The sequence below is a fragment of the Anoplophora glabripennis genome, unplaced genomic scaffold (assembly GCF_000390285.2).
Source record: "Anoplophora glabripennis isolate ALB-LARVAE unplaced genomic scaffold, Agla_2.0 scaffold668, whole genome shotgun sequence".
Classification (NCBI taxonomy): Eukaryota; Metazoa; Arthropoda; class Insecta; order Coleoptera; family Cerambycidae; genus Anoplophora; species Anoplophora glabripennis.
The window spans coordinates 14,783-41,502 of record NW_019416781.1 but is presented as its reverse complement, the minus strand read 5'-3'; the positions used below and the strand labels follow the sequence as shown (position 1 = coordinate 41,502).

The 26,720-nt window shown below is 31.4% G+C and overlaps 1 protein-coding gene across 3 annotated transcripts in view; it reads left to right on the top strand.

Moving 5' to 3' along the window:
- Positions 1–26,720, top strand: part of LOC108912707 (cytohesin-1) — a 94,612-nt gene that overhangs the window by 58,065 nt on the left and 9,827 nt on the right. Inside the window, exon 3 of one of the 3 annotated variants that reach the window (XM_018718025.1) lies at positions 22,083–22,181. The exons of 1 other annotated variant lie outside the window; for it this stretch is intronic. In XM_018718025.1, the coding sequence (XP_018573541.1) occupies positions 22,083–22,181 (99 nt within the window). Of the gene's footprint in view, positions 1–5,598; positions 5,937–22,082; positions 22,182–26,720 lie in introns of all 3 variants that reach the window. One more of the 3 variants, XM_018718026.2, reaches the window with a different exon arrangement.

The window sequence follows — 26,720 nt, the reverse complement described above, 5'->3', positions numbered from 1 at the left end:
AAAAATAAATTTTTCAACACATTACAAAAAGATGTATACTTACAGAGAACAGTAAATTATATCTGCAATATAATTCCAATTGTAATTTATGAATAAAAATATATTGCTGAGGTGAAATCCAGTAATACAGTATTTCGAAAATATTATAAATTGATAGGCAATTAATAAGTATACAGGGTATTACAGCGCCCCACTGACAAAATTCTACATATAATTCTCTAACCAAAATTTAAAAAATAATTCACAAAAACTTAAGTTAGCAAACACAGCGTTTTTAGGATACAAAGTGATAACATTTTATTATTTTTTTTTCAAACCGGTTACTGAAAACAATCATTTCCTCCCATTCACCTTCCGGGAAGCGTTTAGAATAAATCAATAACTAAATAGTAATAAAACTGTATCACCCTGTATACCACAATACGATTACATATAACAATTTTATTTTGTCGCTGGAATATTACACCTACACAGACGTAAATATTGAAAAATATATTGAGTTTATCGTAGAAGCCTTTTAATTATGTGAAATGAAATTGACTACCGTATTTAACAATGTATCCTACGCATATTTGACCTTAATCTAACCAAATTTAAAAACAGCATTGATGTTTATATGCAGTGTCATTTTTTAAATTTAACTTATCAGGACAAGATTAATGTAACATACAAAGTGTGTCACAACATAAATGGTCACTGCTACTGTTAAGATGTTAAGATGTTTTCTAGGTATTGTGTAATTCAATGCTGGACGGGACATTAATCCGCCGGGTAGTTGTTTCCCATAATATCATTAGTTAAAATAGATGTATATAAAATATAAAAATTACTAATTAACGATTTTTTTACATATTACACTTAATAAATACAAATGTGTAGATCCGAAACAGACACGAACAATTTACTAATTATTTGATCTAATTTCAAAAGAAAACTTAACATTAATTTAACTACAATCCAACACTGTATCACAAGTTCTATATTTTGGTAATATAAAATGAAAGGTTAATGTTAAAAATTAATACATTTTAACAGTATGTTGCATGAAGAGAACAATTTTTGTTACAGAGTGTCGCAATTAGAAGCACCTAATTTTACAAATAGAGGATATGTATTCAGTATACATGGGATTTCCACAGATTCGTGGAAATCAAGACGATTTAATTAAAGTTACACTTTTCCAAAGTTTATTATAGCGCTAGAGGGTGTTAAAGTTGATAAAAAAAATAGATTTTTTAAATTTCCATTCATTTAGTTCAGAAACTTGCAATTTCTCCCATATTGTTCGAAATGACATCATTTTTAGTGACATAATTCAAAATAATAATTATTTTTTTATTGAATTATGGTTACCGGAAATGTCTTTCTTTCATAAAAGAACATTCAATTAAAAGTTTCAGAACCTCGGAAAGCATTACGTTGTTTCTATTATCAAAGTTTTGGATAAATCAAATTTATATCGAGAATAAAATATAAATTATTCGTTAGAAATACAGAAAATATACAAGAGATGAAATGGCAAATAAATATGAACATATTTACTTAGGGTATGTAAATTTTTTCGGTTACTATGTTAAAATGTAACACTTACACACAAATTCTGCCGCAGCAAATTTCATTTAAATCGGAAACCCTGTGTGAGGGTTACTTAAAAAAACTATTTCACATTTTTTGTCAATTTTGATGTCCACTAGCGGCTAAACGAAGCAACTTTGGATAAAGGTGGTTTTAGTTGAGCTTCATTCACATAGGATTAGTGCGGTTACATTGGTTCTGTAGAACATTGCAATAAGGACATTCAGATAAACTTCACAGTAACGCCGTTGTATGTACTGCAGTTGGTACGGCAGAAGCTAGAAGCGTTTTAGCTTTTACCAATCCGTTACCAGTCTTCCCATCAGTAATACAAGGACCAATCAGACAACACATTTTTGACAGAACACCACAAAACATACAATACAGTAAATAATACTAATTTTATGTAAACAGAGTAGATAATATTTATACCATACAAGCACAATGCAATAGTGCAACTGCAGTGTCATTGCACTAACGTTTATCTGAATGTTACTTTAAATATATCATTTTGAACGCAAGAATATATGTATAGTAGTTGTATATGTACAGAATACTACTAAAAATAAAAAAATAAAACATGTCAAAAACAATTTCATGTCAATATTTGGTGCAGGGTCCATGTTGAAAGTAATCCGCCCTTAAAGTTCAGTTACAGATTTAGTCAACATCCAGAATTTGATGAACTGTGTGTTGTAATTCCGTTCACTTATCCAACTGGCAAAAATGTCTTCATGAGATTTTGAACAAAACTCTTGTTTTTATTTAATCTTTGAATGCTCAAATATGATAACATTTTTAGAGGAATTTTTTAGGTCTTCAGCAATATGATCAAAATGTATATTGAGCATTTCTACCGCACCAAAGACAAAAACTTTTAAATATATTACCTTTTGTACCAAAAAGATCAGTCATGGGGTACAGTTCATATTTTTTTTATCTAACTAGAAATATCTCGCACTCGGAAAGTAGATAATTCTTCAGGACTAATCAAGGAATAATTACTACAACACATTACAGAGTCAACGTTTCGAAATACTGTTTTCGTTATCAATGTTGAAATTGCAAATGTGTCAATTTTTGTCATTTGTCCATAAAGTTTGTTTCTTGGATGCTTTTAAACCAAAAAGCTTTAATAAATAAAACCGCTAGTTTTGAGATGTAGGGTGTTGATTTTAAATTAATTGTATTAATTATAATTGATATACAAATCTGTCAACTAGTAGCTGAGATACTGGGAGATATTGTCACTAACAACCTTATAATTTCTACGTCACTGAATATTTTGCCAATCGGATAAGCGTATTTAGTTTCGAATGTTTTTTCCAAGCAAAATATTATTTTATTCGAAAAACGACCTTTATGAAATATTTTTTTCTAAATCTAGTTTAATAAATCTAAAATGACTGTAAACTATTCGCTTCGTAAAAAAAGTTACAAAAAGTTTTTTTATGTGAAAAAAAATTTTAAATACAAAGTAAAAAACAGACGGCTCAGAAAATTAAAAATTTCTGCAGCAATAGTTTTTTAGAGTTATTGTTTTAGACTTATTCAGCTGTGTGCTAAGTTTATGTCGTACTAAAAAAAATTATAAATTACCTACAATTTTTTTTTAATTGTGATTTTTTTTTAATTGGCAATAGCAGTTAAATGCACGTATCCATTTCCAAAATATTTAGGGGTCTAGGAATTCTCAGATTTTTAGTGACACTTTTTGCCAATAAGTCCGCCACTGTTTGAGAAAGTTATCTACTAACTCTGCGAATATTTGCCTATAACTAGACCAAGGTTCATCATCTTATGTCAAAGATATTCGATGATATTTGAACGTGACATTATTTATTTTAAATTACGCTTCATTCATTAAAGTTTTTTGGGTAAAAATGACCCAAGAAAGAACCTCCTCAAGCTATTACATCGGCTTTGAAAATATCCTTGTATATTTAATAAATTAATTTTTTGAATAATTAGTTTCTCACGGGACAAATGAAGAATTTGATATATAAGGAAAAGTAAACAGGACTTTTTAAAAAGATTTTGTGGCAAAATCGATTTTATTCAAAATAGTGCCCTTACAACTCAATACAGCGATTTGCTTGGCCTAAAAACATGTCAAATGAGTGTTTTAGATCGTCGGCTAGGATCTCCTTCAGAATGTCGGAACAAATCTTTCGGATGGCTTCTACGTCCACAAAACGCTTTCCTTTCATCGGCAATTGCATTTTTCCGAACAGATAGAAGTCGCACGGTGCCAAATCAGGCGAATACTGGGAATGGTTGACAGTTAAAATACGATTTTTAGTAAAAATATTGATCACAAGTGTCGATAGATGAGATGGCGCCAAATTCCTTCTACGCGATATTCTGGCCAAATTCAATGCACCAAACCCTTCCAAACACAAAGATAAAATTATGCGCTAACGTATTGGCCCGTTGGAACGAACTGTTTGTGGACAGTGCCTTTGGAACCATAAAAGCAAATCAACATTGTCTTCACATTTGACTTTTCCAAAAAAGAGATTTGTTTGGGTTTTGGTTCGTCTGGCGCCAAACACTCGGCACTTTGACGCTTGGTTTCTGAATCATATTGAAAACAGCACTTTTCACCACCAGTCACAATCTTGTAACGTAGGTTTTTGTCCTTTTTGGCCTCCTTAATGATGTCCTTCGAATGTTGAATTCTGACTAATTCCTGGTCGTCAAACAACTTGTGCGGAACAAGTGTACACACTACTACCAAATGGTAGCTCAAATATTCGGCCAAAATGCGATAAATTGATGTCTATGAGATGCTCAATTCCAATTCCACGAGTTTCAATGAATATTTTGGCTGTTCGTTGATGAATTCTCGCATAATTTTGATGGAATCTACGGTGATCACGGATTTCGATTGGTCAACATGTTACTCAGTATTTATGTCCTCACGACCGTTTTTAAAACGCGTATACCAGTCATGAATTCTACCACGGGATAAACAATCATCACCGTAAACTGGGTTCATCAATTGAAGCGTTTCGGTAAAAGTTTTCCCAAGTTTGAAACAAAATTTAATATTAGCTCTTTGATCGGTGCTCATTTTTGTATCGATGACACAAACATACTGTAACTTCGGGTACTATTCGTCCAAAGGTCATAAAATTTTGATAGTACATCAATGAAGGATCTACCTTTCCGCCAATAGATGGCCTCACTAGAAATACCTATTTTTGAAAAGTCCTGTTTACTTTGGAACACGCCCTGTATTTATCAAAGTAACCATACAAATTTGCTAAATTCAGAAATGCAGTATAGTGTCCATAAGAAAAAATGTCATCTGACTTTCTCAAAATTGATTTAAAAAATACCTCCATTGAAGCTCTTATGATGTAGAAAAATTTTAGGTATTATAATTTTAATACAAGCAAAGAAAAGAGAATAATAAAGCGTTTGGTAATGTCACTGTTTTGTAAATAATGTCTAAAGCTTTGTCCCTTTTTTGTCAAGAGTTTATTAAAAGCATTGAAATCTATCTTCCTACCTTTATCTCCATTAATAGTTAGGAATCTTGTCTGCCTAATATAATCCTGTTAGCCTGAAAAAATCAGAATGAAAAATTTTCTAGGTACCTTGTTTTTCCAAATGCCCTGAATATTACAAAATTTTAAATATCTCACCAGTACTAACAATTCCCCTTTATCATTATTCGGAAATAATACATGAAATTTCGTTTACTTTATTTTGTTCTTTTTTTTTGTTCATTTATTAATCTGTTTCCGCACGTACGGCGTTATAGTTATATGAAATTTGTTAGCACTTTACCTCTCCTATATTAGCAGTAATTTCAATTTAACTCGCGTGTTTATTTTTAGTTTGTATAAGGTCAGCAGTACACAATCTGTTTCTATTTACAAGTGGGTAATGTTACAAATACGGTATCATATCGTTTGGGAAAGTGAAGAAAATCAGAAAATATAGAACTTGTGGTACAATATGCATGCTGTTAGGTGTGTGTTTTCTAATTGTGCTTATCTCTTTTTTCTTTAGATGGACGTCGAAATTGTCGGTTACATAAAATTATAGTACAAAAACGAATAATGTGGTTTATTGTAAATAATACTGTTGCCGATGTTTTCTGAGGTTCGTTACAGTTTCAATTAGTAGTAACTAATGAACACGATACTAATCACTTTCTACCCAAGAAGAAAGACTTTTTTTGGCCAGAAATAATGCAGTATACTACAGGAAGCGTCAGAAGGGGATCTGTTAGTATTCCTAATTGGTTTTCATCCTTAAAAAGAAGCAAGAAAATCAAAACGAACAGTGCAGTTACGTCTAAAAGTGTATGGGATTTGCGTAGTTTACCTGTTGGGATTCAAAAATTGGTATGATATTAAGAAAAATGTTAAAATAGTTGTAGCGACTCATAGTTTCAACTAAAATATGACAGCGGTTTATAACACTATCACCAAATGTTTTCAGTAGTGGGTAAAAAACCATAAGTATTAACTACATCATGTCAATATCCTTTGAGAAGTAATTACTAAAAAAAGTGTGAAGAACATAATTTTCCACGCCCCAAATATTCTTCCGCAGAATTTAGAAATGCATTTTTCCGCCACCCTAATAGTAGAAAGTAGAATTTTTTTTCTTGATTTTCTTCCTTAAATAAGCAATTTTTTTCTTTCCTCCTGCGGGAGGAAAGTTATTCTACCCCGGGTAGAAAATATTTATCGACAGATTTTTTTATCTGCCTTTAAAATAATAAATAAAACAAACTACAAAATTAGTATGTTACAATTGTTTAAATTATTTCCTGAGGAAATATCTAGGGAAACATACTACCGTGATTATTTATTACACTTGCAGCAAAGTGAGAATTACGTTGGATTTATCGTTGAATCGATCAGCTGCTTTCCATTTACCAGAACTTTATGATCAATTTATGAATTTACGTCTGTTTGGTAATCAGTACTTTTCTATTAAAAAAAATGTATATAGAAATATACAGGGTGATTCAGAAGTTATCCGAAAAAAAAATATTTTTGAGGGGACTTACAAATACAATTTTGTAAAAAAAAATCGAAACGGGCAATCCGTAAATGCTTTAAAAATACACTTCTGCACGGCATTGGAAACCAGGTCCACTGTAAAACCTGACGTTGAAATGAGCTTTTTTAAATTTTTTAGTTGTGTGTAGTACTATATCTTCATACATAAATAAATTTCATGTAAGAAAAAAAGTGTTGAGGTTTTGAAATTTTATACCAACAAGTTGCTGATTGCGTGACCTTATTTTTTAAGAATCAAACAAAAATCTGTTTAGGTTCTGATTTTTCTTTTTAAAAAGAGAGCCTCCGTAGAAACCCCCAATAAATGACCAAATATTAAAAATTACCAATTTTTGCTATCAATGATTCTTTTAAATCAATAACCTACATTTATTTATATTTTGATTTTGAATACGAGCAAAGTCAACAGTTTAACACTTCTTATTTGGCTTTTCTCATCCACTCTTGAAAAACCTTCCAAATTTGTTTCGAATAAAAGAAAAGTGCACAGGAACTCTAAACAGATTATTATAAAAAATGGCAGGTGTGTATGTGTCAACGTCACTGGTATAAGCTACAGTGGCTATATGCAAGACAGTGGCGACAATAACGACTAATCCCATCCGCCATGTTGCATCCAATGTCAAATTGAAAGTAATTTTTATAAAAAATTAATTAAGTACAAAAGTATTTTTCTTTTAAATTTTACGCACAGTTTTAGGCAAATAACTCCCTTGGAAAGTGATTTTAATTAATGAATGAATATAGAATCTACTTGCGCAATAGGGAAGGATAAATATATAATAAAAACAACTTACTATTGGTTTATATTTTCTAGGCAAGTAAATTTAAACATACCTACATTACACAGTGAAATTTATTGGGTTTACATTAGAAAAACGAATGCTTAATACTAGTGATAGTATTTGTTGCAATAAATGTCCAGCAACACTTTTACTTGCAAGCTTTTTGACATTTTTTGGAAGCTATTTTTAATCGGAACATAATAAATCTTTTAACAATTTTATTTTCGATCTGATGACAATTTGGTAGATCTAAATTTAAACCAGACATTTCTTTTAAGAAAAACTCTTAAATTTATGTTTTGTCAAGATTCAATCGCAAAAAATGTTGTAAAAGTACTTTCCATCTGCAAGAAGAAACAAAATACCGCTATACCGCTTCATTGCAAAAAAGACAATGTTCTCTAAATCTCTTAAGTACGCTAAAATTTGAACATGTTTTATAGATCGGCGTTTTAGAACCAACAGCATGCAGACAGTTTGTACAAGTTTTTGATGTTTTAACGATACTTTGGGCAATATATCCGCACACATTATAAAGATAATTTAAATAATTCACTAAAACTAAGATTAAATTTTATTTCTTCTGTTAGCAGGAACCTTAACCTCCTTATAAGTAGGTCTTATTTTTGTTATGGTGTCCAAAAAGCCTGAAAGAAATTCACGGTCATCGTCCTCATGAAGCTTCTGCAGACATTATAACTATCTTTTAGCACAGAATACCCAATAGTTTCACTAGTAATCACCAAAATTAAAATAAAACAATACAAATATTGAATAACACCATAAGAACGCTCCTGTCACCATGACATTTCACAGATGAATTTGACACTGGATGCAACATGGCAGCTAAAATCACGTGGACCAATTAAAAATGATACACTCTATTGTCGCCACTGTCTTATATAGAGTCACTGTAGTAACGGGTGATTCATTTAGAGGTACTTTTTTCAGTAGCGAGTTTAAGACAGATCACGCATGAGTCGAGTGAACTGTCGTGGTATTTTGGTTCAGTACTGTCTGACATTTCATCATGGACACATCACTTAGCCCGGCACAACGTCTACAAATAATTCAGCTGTACTACGAGAATCAGCGTTCTGCCAGGAGTGTATTTCGTGCTCTTAGAGCAACATATGGTCTACATAATCGGCCCACCGAACGCACAACTCGCTACACCGTCGAGAAGTTTGAAACCCAATTTTCATTATTGGATAATACGCGACCAAATAGACCGCATACAGCACGAAGTGCAGAAAATATTGCGGCGGTAGCCGAGAGTGTACGTGATGACCATAATGAATCAATTCGGCGCCGATCTCAACAGTTTGGCTTGTCGTATGCAACAACTTGGCGTATTTTACGTAAGGATCTTGGTTTGAAAGCATACAAAATTCAACTCATTCAAGAATTGAAGGCGGCTGACCTTCCCAATCGTCACCGTTTCAGTCTTTGGGCTCTTGAACAGCTTGAAGAAGATCCAATGTTTTCGACCAAAATTTTGTTCAGCGATGAGGCCCATTTCTGGCTTAATGGCTATGTTAATAAACAAAATATTTGGGATGAAGAACAACCCGAAGAACTTCAAGAGTTGCCATTACATCCAGACAAAACAACGGTTTGGTGTGGTTTATGGGCTGGTGGAATCATCTGTCCATATTTTTTTAAAAATGAGGCCGGCAGGAACGTAACTGTGATTGGTGCCCGTTATCGCGCCATGCTAACAGACTATTTGCTGCCTGAAATTGAAGCCCGTAATCTCGATGACATTTGGTTCCAACAAGACGGCGCCACTTGCCATACAGCTCATGCAACCATGGCTTTATTGCGAGAACAATTCGATGAATAGTTAATTTCACGATTTGGACCAGTGAATTGGCCTCCTAGATCATGTGACATCACACCTCTAGACTTTTTCCATTAGGGCTACGTGAAGTCCAAATTCTATATGGATAAGCCGAATACGATTGAGGGATTGGAAGCCAACATTACTCGAGTCATTCGTCAAATTCCACTCGAAATGCTCGAACGTGTCATCGAAAATTGGAACTTCTGAATGGACCATCTCAACCGCAGTCAAGGACAACATTTGAAAGAAATAATATTTAAAAAATAAATATCAGAAATAGTTTTTTTGTATAATAATAAAGATTGCTCCATAAAATAGAATTTTGTTATTTTTTGTTGTTGTTGAAAAAAGTACCTCTAAATGAATCGCCCGTTATAAGCTTTAGACATTATATAAATCACAACTTCTAGTTTAGTTATTATTATGAATGAATAGTCAACTAATTATGAATTAATAGTCAAATCAGTATTAATTATCAGGTTAATGTATAGAAAAACTAAATCTGAACGAAGTTATATTTAATGAAGTTGTAAATGAAATTAGAAATATAAATTTTCAAATAATAAGTATCGCGTCTAGAGTGAATACGGTTATGTTTGCAATTTGATGACGGGCACTTCGGAAAGCAACGCTAATTTTTAAGTTTTTTAGTATTTTTTTATCTTATTAATTAATATTCTTTAAAAAAGCCGTAAAATAAATAGACAGTTCAGTCAATCATTATTGTACAATTGTTATGCAAATCTTAAGAAAATACGAAAATTTCACAAAAGTATTTTGAATATCAAATGAAGTCAAAAAACGTTCTTCAATACCAGAAATCTAGGTATACAAAATAAATCTGACCATACTAACAGGACTTCTAACTGATATTGCGGAAAGCTATGAGCTACAAAGTCCTTATAGAATAGAATAGAATATTTATTGGTATATTTATTAATACATAACATATTATGGTAGCAAGTTAAGGAAACACACAAAAAAACAACAATTTAAGAAAATACAACTAAAGCACTAGATTAATTGAAATACACATTGACCTAACAATAAAAATTACTTTATAACATAATAAAAGTCAGAGTGAAAGCAACCACTAAAAGTCATGAACACTATCCATAAAGTCACTAACGGAATAAAAACATTTTGACAACAAATAATTCTTTATACACAACTTAAATTTAACAAAACATAGTGATTTTACATGTGATGATAAAAATGATTACAAGCCANATAGAAAAACTAAATCTGAACGAAGTTATATTTAATGAAGTTGTAAATGAAATTAGAAATATAAATTTTCAAATAATAAGTATCGCGTCTAGAGTGAATACGGTTATGTTTGCAATTTGATGACGGGCACTTCGGAAAGCAACGCTAATTTTTAAGTTTTTTAGTATTTTTTTATCTTATTAATTAATATTCTTTAAAAAAGCCATAAAATAAATAGACAGTTCAGTCAATCATTATTGTACAATTGTTATGCAAATCTTAAGAAAATACGAAAATTTCACAAAAGTATTTTGAATATCAAATGAAGTCAAAAAACGTTCTTCAATACCAGAAATCTAGGTATACAAAATAAATCTGACCATACTAACAGGACTTCTAACTGATATTGCGGAAAGCTATGAGCTACAAAGTCCTTATAGAATAGAATAGAATATTTATTGGTATATTTATTAATACATAACATATTATGGTAGCAAGTTAAGGAAACACACAAAAAAACAACAATTTAAGAAAATACACATAAAGCACTAGATTAATTGAAATACACATTGACCTAACAATAAAAATTACTTTATAACATAATAAACGTCAGAGTGAAAGCAACCACTAAAAGTCATGAACACTATCCATAAAGTCACTAACGGAATAAAAACATTTTGACAACAAATAATTATTTATACACAACTTAAATTTAACAAAACATAGTGATTTTACATGTGATGATATAAATGATTACAAGCCACGTGACCAATAATTTTGTTTGGAACAGTCATTTTATTTCCTTCACGTTGGCAATTAAATTTCGGTAAAATTAAAAATAATTAAAACAACGAGATCAAAATTACACAACATTATGTTTCATCGGTGATTGGTGTAATTTTTCACGAGATTTTATTCAAGCATTATAGTTATCGGATTATCTCGTACGTAGATGTAAAGGTTTGTCATTCTTCATTGTAAACGAATCATTAATGTTGGTGACGCTAAAATTTAGGGATCACGTGGCTTGTAAACATTTATGAAGGCTCTGTACATATCCCAACTAGCATATAAATTAGTTATCCAAAATAAGTTCATGTTTAAAAAAAAATTATACAAGCTTTTAGTGACTTCATTTTATTTTCGTATTTTTCTCAACAAACCCTTTCATTTGATGCCCATATCATGGGGGTGCATAAAAATAAATGGTCCGCCATCTTTGGGAGTCCGCCATATTGGATTTAGAAAGACGTCACTTAGCTAACCATGCATTGTTATCCAAACTAAACATGTTATGCAAAATTTCAGCTTAGTCGGTTGGGGATAACTCTTTTAAAATTCAGTTATAATAATTTGCATTTGCGTTTGCCTTTACTAAACATGCGCTACTTCATGTCGCTAAAATTGCATATTTCAAGGAGAAATCATATCATTTTGATACAATGATTAACAATTTAACAATTGTTTAACAATTTAACATAAATACCATTGAAAAAGTGACTGCATTATTTGTCAAATTTTCGTCCTAAAAATGTCAGCAAATAATTTGCGTTTCTGCGATTTGTGGACCTTACTCAAATATTGTGTATTGTTTTGTACGCAAAACGATTAAAGGACTCGAATGACGCCGGATTCGAATAGCGCCTCACCTGTAAATATCCAGATTTGTCCATTCAAGAATTGAATTGCTGAGTATTAAAAGGCACTAACTACAAAAATCTGCTATATTGAATTACACACGTGAAACGATACTTTTCGATATTTCCCATCGGGTGGTGAAGAAAAGAACTAATTCCCATTAAACGGCGCATTTATAAGTACAGTAGATTAATATGACTTAGTCGTGAAAGGAACTAAGTTCTGGAGTTAGTTCCTTTTACTACCCAGCTCACTAGAGCGTGTTGTCAGTAGAGTCATATGGCAGAAATGTTCCGTGGCAACAAAAACAATATTTTGCTCCAGCCTCATTCATGGAGTTTAAATATCTTCAAAATGGCAACTTGGAAGTTGCAAAATTTATAGGAGGCTTAGTAAAGCGCACTTTTCATTTGAGACAACCAGGGCCTAGACCAGTGTTAGTATTTGATACTTTGTCCAGTGCTTACCTCGAAGGAAAAGTGCCTATAAATAAGCATAAAGTCGATGTTGTCAAGAAGTTATTGAAATATATCCCAGAACGAAATGAACAGCATAAACTTTTTTAAGAAGTTTATCTTACATGGCCCACAAACTTGGAAGAAGATAATATTTAGATAATTAGTAGAAGTAATAATGAATTTTGTCATTAATAAACCTGTTCTGAAAATAATAATTATTATTATTTAAGTTTATTTTTAATTATATCAGTTAGGTTTTAAAAGGAACTAACTCCACTACTGTTTTTTTAATATATTTTTAAGAAGGCATGAAAGAATAAATTACCAAAAGCTGAAGATACTACACGTGAAATGGTGACCATTGGCGCAAACATGCCTTATCCGAAAGTTGATAGTTTCGGAAATACAGGGTGTTGAAAGTTAAAATTTTAAATCGTTTTTTTGCGATTATTCTGAAAATATGTAGGTTAGGAACTTGAAAATTTGTGAAACTATATTTTTTTAGGCGACGAATAAGATGCGTGTTGTAATTTCAGCATTGCTCATAGAGGGCGCCACTTACGACCAATTTTACCGAAAATTTAGTTAATAACTTTTTACCCTGTATATTTAACATGAAACTTGATTCAAAACCTGAAAGAGCTATCATTTTTCCATTAATTATGTACTCTTGTTTCATTTCGGTATCTCGATCCGTTTTCGAGAAAAATCGATTTAACGAACACTATGTTTTGATAATATGAGAAATTAAAAGCGAAACAAACCAAGTGTTTCTTCGTGTTATTACAACAATTAACAATAAAACAAATAAAATACGTAATTATGATTTAAAGTAATTGTTCGAAGAATCCACCGTTGACACTGATACACTTTACACGTTTTCTGAGAGATCTTCGAGTTTGAAACAACATATTGGGATTGCGTCTGACTTCGTTGGCAGCGATTTGTATTCTTTGCCACAACTCTTCACACGAGCCAATAGATTCTTTGTAAACTATATCTTTCATTCGAGACCAAATAGAAAAATCAAGAGGATTGAAGTCCGGACTTCTGGATGGCCAAGCAAAAATGCTTACATGGCCAATCCAGCGATTTGGAAAAACTGCATCTAAATATGCACGCACTGGCCAAGAAAAATGCGGTGGAGCTCCGTCGTGCATGAACCACATGTCTCTTCTTAAATAAAGTGGAACTTCTTCAAGCCGTGGAAGCATTTTTACTTGGCCACCCAGAAGTCCGGACTTCAATCCTCTTCATTTTTCTATTTGGAAGAATCTATTGGTTCGTGTGAAGAGTTGTGGCAAAGAATACAAATCGCTGCCAACGAAGTCAAACGCAATCCCAATATGTTGTTTCAAACTCGAAGATCTCTCAGAAAACGTTGTGTAAAGTGTGTAAATGTCAACGGTGGATTCTTCGAACACTGACTTTAAATCATTATTACGAATTTCATTTGTTTTATTGTTAATTGTTGTAATAACACGAAGAAACACTTGGTTTGTTTCGCTTTTAATTTCTCGTATTATCAAAACATAGTGTTCGTTAAATCGATTTTTCTCGAAAACGGATCGAGATACCGAAATGAAACAAGAATACACAATTAATGGAAAAATGATTGCTCTTTCAGGTTTTGAATCAAGTTTCATGTTAGACATACAGGGTAAAAAGTTATTAACTAAATTTTCGGTAAAATTGGTCGTAAGTGGCGCCCTCTATGAGCAATGCTGAAATTACAACACGCATCTTATTCGTCGCCTAAAAAAATATAGTTTCACAAATTTTCAAGTTCCTAACCTACATATTTTCAGAATAATCGCAAAAAAACGATTTAAAATTTTAACTTTCAACACCCTGTATTTCCGAAACTATCAACTTTCGGATAAGGCATGTTTGCGCTAATGGTCACCATTTCACGTGTAGTATCTTCAGCTTTCGACTTTCCTATTGTTAATGAATCACCCTGTATAAAAATTATACCACATATATTTGCTTTCAATCTATCATAATAATATTTTATTCTAAATTTAAATTTAGCTTTAGTTTAGTTTTTTGTTATTTCCCAACATTTTTTTGGAGTTAATTCCTTTTAACACTCAGCAATTCAATTATTTTGCATACTTAACGTAAATAGCTATTGAACCAAGAGAAACTTCCTAGTCCAACATTTACGTACTATGGAGCCATCTGATTAGAGTGGTAAGAAACTAAATGGGAAGTCTACTAATTCTAACTTCAACATGCACATCGTTCTATTTTTGAGTTGAATCAGGTGTTGTCGTTTGTGTATTTATTTGTGTGTGCATCGACTCCTGTATGTGGGGTATATTAACCTATTTACAATTTTTTACGACAATCTTTGTATACATTTTTGTTTTGTCTGGCCATTGAATTATGTTTTGATATACAAGGTAATTCATTGCAGTTATAAAAAATATAAATTAAAATTAAGCATGGAAATGTTACAAGTTTACCTTTTGAACCTGTATCCAATTGCTTAATTATTTGGTAGTTACAGGGATTGAGGAAAGACAAATCAAATTACTTATAATCAATAGCTCTAAGCGAATAAACATTTTGTATTGTATAATATAATAAAACCACCAATCTGCATTTTGATCGAATTTTACAACTAAAGAATTTTTCAATGTATAGTAGGAATTTAATTTATTTCACACCGCAACTTCTATATCGGTGAGACAAATTTGAACTTTTACCGAATTCTGAATGAGGTTGTTTCTCATTTTTCCTAACTTTTCTCAAAATACGAGTATTTTAAAACGGGTTTAGAATAACATTCTATTGTTTTGTGCAATTAAAGAAGATAATGTTTCATTCGGAATTACTGCGTTGGATAACGGAACTTTGTGGATGTTTTGCAGTAGCACTATTTTTCTAGCAACTGTAAAGTTAAATACATAAAAAAGTAAAAATTAACACTTGGTTATTTTGACACCAATTAGGTTATAATAAAATTACTGTAGAAATAAAGTTGTATTAAGCGTGTAGTTTTACACATTTAAACTATAAATTTATAAGAAAATATAACATTTCCAGTAATGTAGGTAAGTTACAAAGTAAAATTAATATCCTACTTCCGCGGAAGAAAGTATAACAAAAAAATGAAAGCTTTTTCTCACTGGTTCATGTAGTTTCAAATATATAGGGTGAGCTTTTCTGAGGGGCCACAAAAAAAATTAAAATTTTCCCCGTACGATCATAGAATTTTGGAATCCTGTATTCAGATTTCACGAGTGTTAATATTCAACGGCATAAGTATGATGTATAAAAAATTGAGTTAAAATTATACATTATTTTACAAAATGGTTAAAAAAGTTATTGCCACACTTGAGTACAATGCGGAACATTGCCTAGTCGGAAATGTGCCGTTTTGGCCCTGGAGCAATTTTTGTCAAAAAATATAATGATATTACGTTGATCCCAAAAGGCTTCGAGATTTAAGTAATTTTTATTAAGGATATAGCAAAAATTATAAATTTATAGTAACACACCCACACACAAAAAAAAGTTGTCTGTACTTTTCATGCGACATATGTTATCTGTATTGTTTTTATCTCCTGATCACGAATCCGGTGTCAGAATTGAGCTATCACATCACAGGAATTCCATAATCTCAAAACACAGGAAAAAAATAGCAAAAATTCATGAAAAAATGCTAGGAAAAATACAAAAAAAAATTTCTATATTCAAATGTTCATTTATATAGTTAAAACCCCGCCCAACGTGAATCCGCGGTCAGAAATCTTGAATTCGTAATCAACTACCCCGAAAACCCCCTTATACCAAGTTTGAGGCGAATCTGTTATTTTTTTGCAAATTTGGTCGGCCATCTTGGATCCGCCATCTTGAATTTTGCAAAATTGACCTCGGATCCGTGATCAGCCACTACGAAAACGTATACCCCCCGTATACCAAATTTGAATCTGTTATTTTTTGAAAATTCTAAATATCTGACCTTAATTGACCCGTTTTTTTAGGTTAGAAAAAGAACCATCAATTCTGACCGCGGATTCACGTTCGACGGCAATTTTGCTATTTTTAACCTGTTTTTTAAGGTTAAGAAATTCCTGTGATATGTGATAGGTCAATTCTGACACCGGATTCGTGATCAGGAGGCAAAAATACTACGTATAACATAGGTCGTATGAAAAGTACAGACTACTTTTTTTTGTGTGTTTGTTTGTTCAAAACGGCTTGTGGTAGGTTGTTTTTTAGTTCGATGCAAAACCTCTTTCTCAATGACCACTGTCCGTGAAGTTCATGGATGTCAACTTCCTACATCTGATTTAAAGTTGCCTTTATCTCTTAACCGACGATGGATTGACGAAAATGTTGTTCGGCAAGGATGTCAGCGATTCAGAAAGCGGTCAACTTCTATAGCGTTGCATCTTGCTTCGCCATAAATAAAATGCATGTCTGCATACTCTTCGAACGTAAATTGCTCCATTTCAACAACTTAGAAGCAAAATTTAACGAAACGAATTTATAATTTGATATTTTTCTGTTTTCTTGATAAAATAATTATTTTTCTTATTTTTTTATTGTACAGTCGAATATAAAAGTTTAAATTTTTTAACAAAAGATATATTTAATGATCTGATGAAAACCGCAGCCTTTATACTCGTATGTGTTGAGCATTGTAATCACTTTTAAGGCGCCTATGCATATTACGAAAATCTTTCGCAAAGTGCCGCGGCGTACCTCAAATGGATACCTATTTCTTAACACAATTTGCTGTACCGTGCTAGACTAGTCGCTTTGGATGTTTTCATACGTGCTTTGCTGCGAATTTCTTCTATTGTTTGTACGAACTTGTCAGTGCTGTTTCTCAGTACCTCTCGTATTTTATTGGACACTGATGATTCTTTGCAAGCTTTACTCAATTCTCTAAGCGCATCTGCATTATTATCATACTATTAAATATTCAGAAGACGATGCATTAGGGACCATTCACTTAAAAAAGTTGCGTAAAAAGAAGTGAACGAAAGAGGCCCGTCTAAAAAAAAAATTCTCGTCAAGATACGTTAAGCTACTGTTTTTTAGAACAGTGCGTGACGCACGACATAGGCGTATGGCCGAAACTGTCATCATGGACTCAGTCAGTTTTCCAGAGCAGCGCCAACTCACAATTAGTTGCACATCTCTCACGTATACTGAAATCAAACCAATGTTAACATATGGGAATGGTTTGCTAGGCTGTGCTCATGTATGTACATACCAACAACGTTGTACGTCGGCAGTGCGTACTATAATCCGTTTATGAATACTAAAGGTAAGCGCCCATTTATTCGTATCGGACGGACGCGACACATCGAACAGTCGAATCGGACAAAAATAATTACATTAGGTATTTTAAATGGAGCAAGGCACTTGTTCGCATCGCTCGCATCGCATAACGAGAATTCCACTTCGGATCCCCAAGAAAAAAATCCAATCGTCTATACGATTCGTACTGACGATGGGCCCACGATATTGAGCTCACAAATTTTTTATAGGCCATCTAGAAGTATTGAAAAAATTTTGCATCATACTGTATTAAATCTTCAAATAATAGAGTATGAAATTCTCCATAAATTTTCCTCTTCATATTGATATTGTGAACCAAAAATTTTTGTTTTCTTCTTCTCCTGTTTTTCTTCTTCCTCAAAAACGCATACAATGGCGAATATCTCTTCATCTGAACTGTTCATTTTAACAACAAAAATAACACGATTCGTCCGATGCCTCCACTACATTCGATGCGAACAAATGTGCGCTTATCTTAAAGTGGTCATATTTTTATAATAATGCGTAGGATGGGACCAACACCGAAATAAAAACTTAAGGTTGCATATATATTTGCAAAATATTTTTTTTGTAATCAAACAACCATTTTTTTATAAATTTCATTTTTCATAGTTACTGAAGGCCTCAGGCACGTACTCGCTCAGTCTGGACCCGGTTAATAATCATTAAGCCGGCCGCATACTAAACTGCATTGTGGTATATTGCGCCAGCAAGGCAGCCGTGCCTATTCCGCACCTTTTTTTCACCTATTATTGGTATATCTCCGAAGTCAGCTGAACATGTAAAAAAACGAAATTGAATGACTTTCATACGCGTCCCTAAAAAACTTTTCTGCTAAAGGTAAAAAATTATAATAATTCGTATATATTCTGTAGAAAATTTCTATTATATTGGCCAACAACATATTTTCATTATTTATGTCCTCAAACAATTTTATTATATTGACGGTAAATTTCATTTTGTTCCGTTTCAAAAGGTCTCCAAAATGCCATGTTGTAATAATATTAGCAAACAAAATATCCCTCTTATTTCTCCCTTTCGCAATAATTGTAATATGAATGATTAATAGAAGGTGCCTATAATTAATTAAAATTACCTGAATCACACCAAATTCCGCATTGCTGCACTGCACTGCTGGGTAATTTGTGAACCACTTATCAACAGCTGAGATTTATTGTCCAGTAGCCCAATGCAATTGTGTTTGGATTTCGTTTGCCCGCGCTCGCATTCTTCAACTGGGCGTATACATATCTACTACCTTCACGTTTAGTTCGACCAGACCTGTATATGGGTATGGATAAATAAATATATAAGTTTTTCAAATATTTCAATGCCGAGTTGCTGTGTCAGCCACTGAACCTGGTACATACTGTCAACCTTTTGGTTCTTCAATTAATATCGGAAAGACTATACTAACATGGTATTTCGTTTTACCTTGGAAGTCTATTATTCTGCTTTGAAAATAACAAATATTGCCGATATTTGTAATTATAAATTAATATACAGTGTGTTTCACTTAAAGTCGGGACACCTCCGTATTTAGGATGGCGTTGTCCGATTTCTAAAATACTTTTTTTTATGTGGCGGTAGGTACTCAAAAAGGCCTACTTTTTGATATTATATTTTTTGACGTGATCTTTTCAAGATATTTTAGTTTAGTTTTAGTTTATTATGTAATAGACAAGCATGTCGACATATAACACCACATCAGTTGAGAGTTATTAGAAATAAGATGAGACGAATTGAGCAGTTCATACCAAATGATATGGACTAATAGAAAAAAGTAATATTTAAGTATTATTTCGTTGTGAAACTCATTTCTGGTATAATAAAAAAAATATATAATTTGCTTGTCCTATTGTGAGCACCCTGTATGAGTAAAATCAATGAAACTGCATGGATATACCTTCGGTTAATAAAATTATTATTGCAATTAAAATATTTTTGGCCCGTCTTATCCAAGTATGTTGGAAAAACGTACGTTTTTGTAGTTGGCCAAAATAATATTCTTGTCTACTTTAAGTAGCCAATTCTTTCCCTCAATGCCCCGGAACAACGTATCTGTACAATAGTTTCTTATAATAATCTCTAAATTGTTAAGTAATAGAACTCAATATATATGTAAAAAAAATTGTATACCTACGTATATATAAATTAACGAAAAATTTTATGTTTTCAAACAGTGGCGTAACTTGTGAAACTGATGTCAGTAACATGTCACTGACTTTTCATATGAATGATAACAAAGGCTTATGATCTTCTAGGCGTAAACAAAAACTGTTATTGCATTAAAAAATTTAGTTGGGTAATAATAATGGCACCAGTTTAACTTCCTTTGTTATATACTATTCAAATATATTTTTTCTAGAAATTGCCATGTTTACTAAATTTGCATCATTAAATATTTTTACATTTAATACTATTTCCAAAAATAACTAACTGTAAAAATCATTGTTTACCTCTGGCTATGTTTATCACAAATAAAATAAAACGCCACAACATGAGCCCAAATATGCAAATAGTAATAAATGGTTTATTTGAATTCAAAACACAGTACTTACTTTACAAAATTTAATATTATTTACTGGTTTTCATATATGTAATTACCTAATAAAATTGTTTAAATATCATTGATTTAAAATGTATTTAATTTAATTGAACATGTAATTAAATTAACTTTGGATAAATATAATCTATGTGTTAATGTCTCATAATTACAAATATAATATGATATACAGGGTGTTTGTAAATAAGTGCGAAGTATTTTAGTAATTTTATGAAAAAGGTTCATATAAACGTAGGTCGAAATATGATTCGTTTCCGAGATACAGAGTGTTTAAATTTTAATTTTTTATTTATTTTTATTAATTATTTGAAAGTTTTAAAGAAATTAATGGTTGTATTTTGTTTAGAAATATTGACAGCAACCTACTAGATAATGAACCAATAGAAATTAAAAATACACACAAATATATATGTATTCCTTTTTTTCCAAAAACGGTGCATCCTGCGAAAAAAATTGAAGATACCAATTTCATTCAGAAGTGATGGCGGATTTCTAAATAAATATCAAAACGGGAAAAAGCCAGTGGCGTACCATTTTTTTCTATTTAAAAAGTTTGTGGCATTCTCGCACGAACACCACTGGTGCAAGTAGAAATATTCAGATCACCCCAAAAAATGCACACTTATCCCTCGAAAGCATTTTTCAAATTTCGAGTCAATATCTTTAAAACTCGGAAATAATGAATAAAAATAAATAAAAAATTAAAACACTTTATCTCCGAAACGAAGCATATTTCGACCTACGTTTACATGAACTTTTTTCACAAAATAACTTCGGCAACCACCCCCTAAATTATTTCGCACTTATTTTTTACATAAATTATACATTACTATTTAGCCGTATACTGTCGCTTTGACCGTTTTTTTTTTTTGTAAATTGTCACCAAATAAATGAACTGAAACTTGACTATGTATTTCATAACAAGACATAGATAACCGACTAAACAAACTTCTACAGGGTATTACGTGGTCAAAATAAAAAAAAAACAAACAAGCTAGGAGCCAGTAGTAACTCCTTACAAAAATATAGTAATTTGTAAATGACCTAATTAACATTGTTTTTATTATCTTCTAAATCAGTTTGTGAATAATAACTTCTGTTTACATACTAAAATGGATTGCGCGGATCCTCTTTCGCATTTATCTTGATAAAACCAATTGAATGATAAAATGTTGATAAAGTTATGCGATTTTCAATAATAATTGTTACAAGATAATATTTTTTTATTTTTCTATTTCAAAAAAATAATTCTTTTCAATTACTATCACTTTCATGCTACAAGATAAAAATTTACATTTTCCAAAAGGCAAAAAGTCGACATTTTCTTTATGAGGGTTAATGAGCAAGTTTTGGAATATTTTTTGCGACTTGTGTAAATATGTATCACTAGTATTCAGTAACATATAATATCAAAACTGGTTTAGAAAATAGAAAAAAACGTTACCAGCATGTTATCTTCAAGCTGCTGTAAGGAATCGGAATTGATGAATTTGTTACAATTTTGGCCACGGGACAGCTTGTAAAAGTTTGGCAGTCGAATTGACCATGGTTTGCGTTAAAGAAAACTTTGCCGCACTATTTTAAGAAATTGTAGTTTGAATATACTTCCGTACATTTTTTGCAACATTTCAGTTTTTTGTATTTTTTTCGTAGTTCTGCCCGTCCATGTGTTCCATGTGTTCGTGTGTACGCGTATGTGCTTCTTTCATAGTTCACAATGTGATACAATCGTGTTGTCCTTGTTCTTCCGGGGTAAGACTACGCTGATCTTAAATTTTTGCAGTAGAATTTCTTGCTTTTAAAACAGTTTTAGCAGTGGTGAGTTTTTGCTTGCAAATATTCAATTAAGCCCAAGGCTTGAGTGTTTTTTAAGTATACTTTTTCTTTTTGAACAATTCTTATGTTGCTTTTGGCTGAAGTTACTGTGATTGCTTATTTACTATTTTCTCTGATCTGTATATTAATTAAGTAGGGGTTACTGTAGTTTAATCTTATTTGTAAATATATTGAGACTATTTTGATTATTAGATTATTTTCTCAAACAGGGAGTTTCTGTTCAAATGAATCAAACTTTAACCACAAATAGTACTCAATAATACTGAATTATTTTCAGAATTGCCTTATAAAGCAAGGGTCTAGTTTCACCGTTTTCACTGTACAGGGACGTATTGGTCGGTTTTTAAAATCATTATTTATGAAATCTTTTTTGTGCTTATAACAAGTTTATTCAATTTTGGTGTGGTGTTATATTTATACAAGTGCATAATTTACTGGTAAAATTTTCAAATTTCTGTAGATAAGTGACGTAGGAATGGGTAGTAATGCGAGATTTTTTTACGCCAATGACCTAATAATCATTTGAGATTCATTTTTAGGTTCCGTGGACAATTCTACATATAAAAGGTATATCTGTTGAAAATCGATATTGTGTATCGTTTTACCGAAAGTCTCAGTTGAATTGGAAACCTTTCTTCTGATAAGAAATTCAGTTTCATGAGGATAGGAAATAAATTTTAAATTAATATTATTATAATGTCACGTATTAATTTAGAATTCAAAACAACATTAAATAATATGTTTCTACATCGGCTTAAACGACTGGTCAGTTTTAAATATAATTGTGTTTTTTTTATTGCATTCGTAATGTGAATTCCCTCTTTAAGGTAATTTTTTTGTTACGCTACAGTGCGGTGGACAGCATATTCTATGGCACCTCCATAGACATAATATTGTTTTGAATTCTAAGTCAATACGTGTGACATTATAATAATATTAAATTAAAATTTATTTTTCTTAGATCAGAAGAACGGTCTCCCATTGAACTGAAATTTTCGATAAAACGATACACTACCGATTTTCAACAACTATACCTTTTTTATGTAGAATTGTTCGCATATGTGTAAATGTTAACACCACACCAAATTTGAATCAGTTTGTTATAAGCCTACCAAATATTTCATAAATAATATGATTTTAAAAAGCGACCACTACGGTCCTGTATAGTGAAACTAGTGAGACTTGGACCCTCGCTTTATAAGGCAGTTCTGAATTACTCGTATTTATTGAGTAAGTACTATTTGTGGTTAAAGATTCACCCGAACTAAAACACCCTGTATAAAAATTTGATCTTGAAGTCTTCATTTTTGAGATGCAGATTATTAAAAAAATTATATCTATACATCTTCTATTGAGACGAAATTTTTGAATAAATACTCTCAGTTCGTACACCACGCCATTGGGAAAATAATTATTTATTGTCTTTTTGAAATACAAATTTTATTTTTAAAGAAAATGATGCCTTGACTTATATCGTTTTTAAGGGCAGGTTAAAACTCCCATTTATCGAATATCCGAAAAATTTCCTAAGTTTTCGAAAATTATTTTTTTAAATAGATAAATCTTGGCATCCATAAAACTGTTAAAAATTTAATAAACTTTTAGAATCTTAATTAAATTTATTTATAACTAATTAATAATGAAACAACCATTCTTTCATCATAAATCAATAACAAATTAGCATCATTTGTATCATAGAGAGTAGTACACATTAACATTTCAAAAATATAGGATCGTTTCCTCGTCCTTTAAGTGTATTTTCTCGTATAAATACTTGCCATTGAAGCCTCATTTTGAAATGCAGGGTGTTAAAGTTAAAAATAAGGGTATCAGGAAATTCATACGCAAGAAATACGCGTGGAAAATTGTTTTGAGGTACAAGAATACAATTTTGAACACTTTTTATAAAATCAATGAAACTCGTAATTTTCCTAATTGTATAATTTTTACAAATTGCTAATTTGTACCAAAAAGTTAAAAGCATGCAAAAAAGTTGGTAGATTATTTTAATTCAAAATACAAAAATTATTATTTAAAAAAAATTCTTTTCCAGTGGCGTTTTGGGGATAATGTAGTCTCAATACCTCAGATTTACCTAATTGATTTGAGCTGACTTATTTTTCCCTTTGAATGTATTGTACACAAAATTCTCTCTCAAGGTCTTCATTTAATCAAAAAAAAAATTTAGCATATAATATTTTTTAAAGCTTCCTTTATTTAAAAAACGAAGGTCTCTATAATTTCTCATAATTCATTTGAAAGTCAGACACATAACTACACCTATGTAACTGAATGGGCTCAAAATAGTTTTTTTCCAAATAACAAACGCTTTGGCCAATTTAAATGAAATTTTATATACGAGTTTATAATATATAGACATACTTTTTTGCATAGTAACCGAAGTAGTTACATTTACAAAAATAGGAAAAATGTCACTACCCCTAAAGCAAATAATATAAAAACATTTACCCAAACATTTACTTTTGAGAAAAATATTGGAAATAATCACAATATTTAATAATGCCAAAATCAGTTAAAATAATTATAACTGCACTCATCTCAAATTTCTCGCATGCTGTAAATTGTGACTATCAATCAATATGTGGTTATTTGAAAAGCATTAAATTTGATGAATTCTACAAGGCACTAGGTACCGTAGATAATTTGCAGAATGAGGAAAATTTGAAATGAATGCATTTTTAGACAGTTACCTATGTGTTATTGAAAATGGTGACACTGTCCAATAATTTTCATGAAGAAGCATTTTTCAGTAGCTAAAAGCTTCTGACTTTGTTAAAATGTGGTTTCATTAACAATAATATTAATTAAAAAATTAAACATATTAATATTTTTTGTAACAAATCACCTATGATGTTTTTTTCTGAAGATGGGATAAGCCCGAAACGATCGTAAAATAAAACAAATTGGAAATTATATATTTTATTGACCAAATGTCCCAGTAAATACATTCAGGGATGATATTTTTTACCCATTTTGCAAATACAGTTACTAGGTGATGTAAAAAGTGACATCTATATAGAAGTTATACCAAATTTCATTCAAGTTTGAAATATTTTAACATTTCTTCCACGCTCTTGTCCTGTGTCGGTTCATTTAATTGTAAGAGTCAGACTGTATTTGTTATAGGTTAATACAATTTAATTTATTTCACCAAGTCCACTTCGTTTAAAAATTTTAGAATAAAAATTCAGGATTTAATTTTATAAATACAGACATTTTTTATATGTCTGGCTTCCATTTCTTAATGTCACATAAAATTGATAAAATAAGAACTACTCGATTTTTTAACTACTTGATTTAGACTACTATTTATTAACATGTAATAGTTTAAGCAAAAATTGTTTCCTTTTTGAAGCGTGCTCTCTTAGATCTTACGGCGTCGACTGCGCTGCCCCCTGGCCGCGTACGGCCTAACTTGCCCTAATACTGTGGGCAGTGTTTAGTTGTTACGATGTCAATTGGAACCTGTAAATCTAAAAGCACAGGCCCGTATGCACTTCTCCTGTAATATCTTTCTATGCTTTGACCATGATGTGTCTCGTAATTTATACTCGGTGAGTTCGATATTGGTAAACTAGTCCGCCTGATGTAGAATTGACGGCGGCGCGCTGGTCATCAAAGCAAACCTGTATTGGACCAGTAGGTCGTAAATCATTTTTTTGTATGGTACACGGGTTCACTTAGCTTTGCCACTTTGCCAGTGCAGTGCAGAGCATTGCTTGGCGGAGTATGTTGTTATGTATAATGCGTATTATTACTTATTAGTTGATATTATTATTTGTTCGTATCGTAACCAGTAAAGGGTAATAGTTATTAAAATAAATGTTATATGTAATTTAGCATGGCTCTCTGGAGACTCTTTAAAGCGGTGGATAACGAAATAACTCGAGAAAATCCCCAAATAGTGAAACCGGTCGGTCGAAAGTATCGAAACAAACTACGAGTTTAAAAACAAAGATTTACACGTAAACGTATTATACTAAATATGTGTATATGAATTTTGAAAATTGAAAACGGTGAACAATGTGATAAAAAAAAGTTAGGAAACATATTAACGAATTAACTAAGATATCAAAAACGACAAATTATCGCGTAATTAAAGAAGGATTGATCACGGTACAAAGAGGAAACGGAAAAATACAAAATTAAATAAAATTGACGATTTTAGCAGATGTAATGCGGCACACAATTTATAATATGTATAAAGAATATAAAGTTCCTACTTTAAACATGATTCGAGATAAATTAAGCGATTATCCTGATTATAATTATAAATCTTTAGATATTTTACGACATGCTTTATTACAATGCGATTTTAAACATAAAAAACTTGACAGTCGTATGGTAATATAGCTCGGAATATAGTATATCTAAACGAGACAGGGCTAAATTTTTCTGGACGTCTATGGATTCCGTAGAATTTATGAGTTAAAT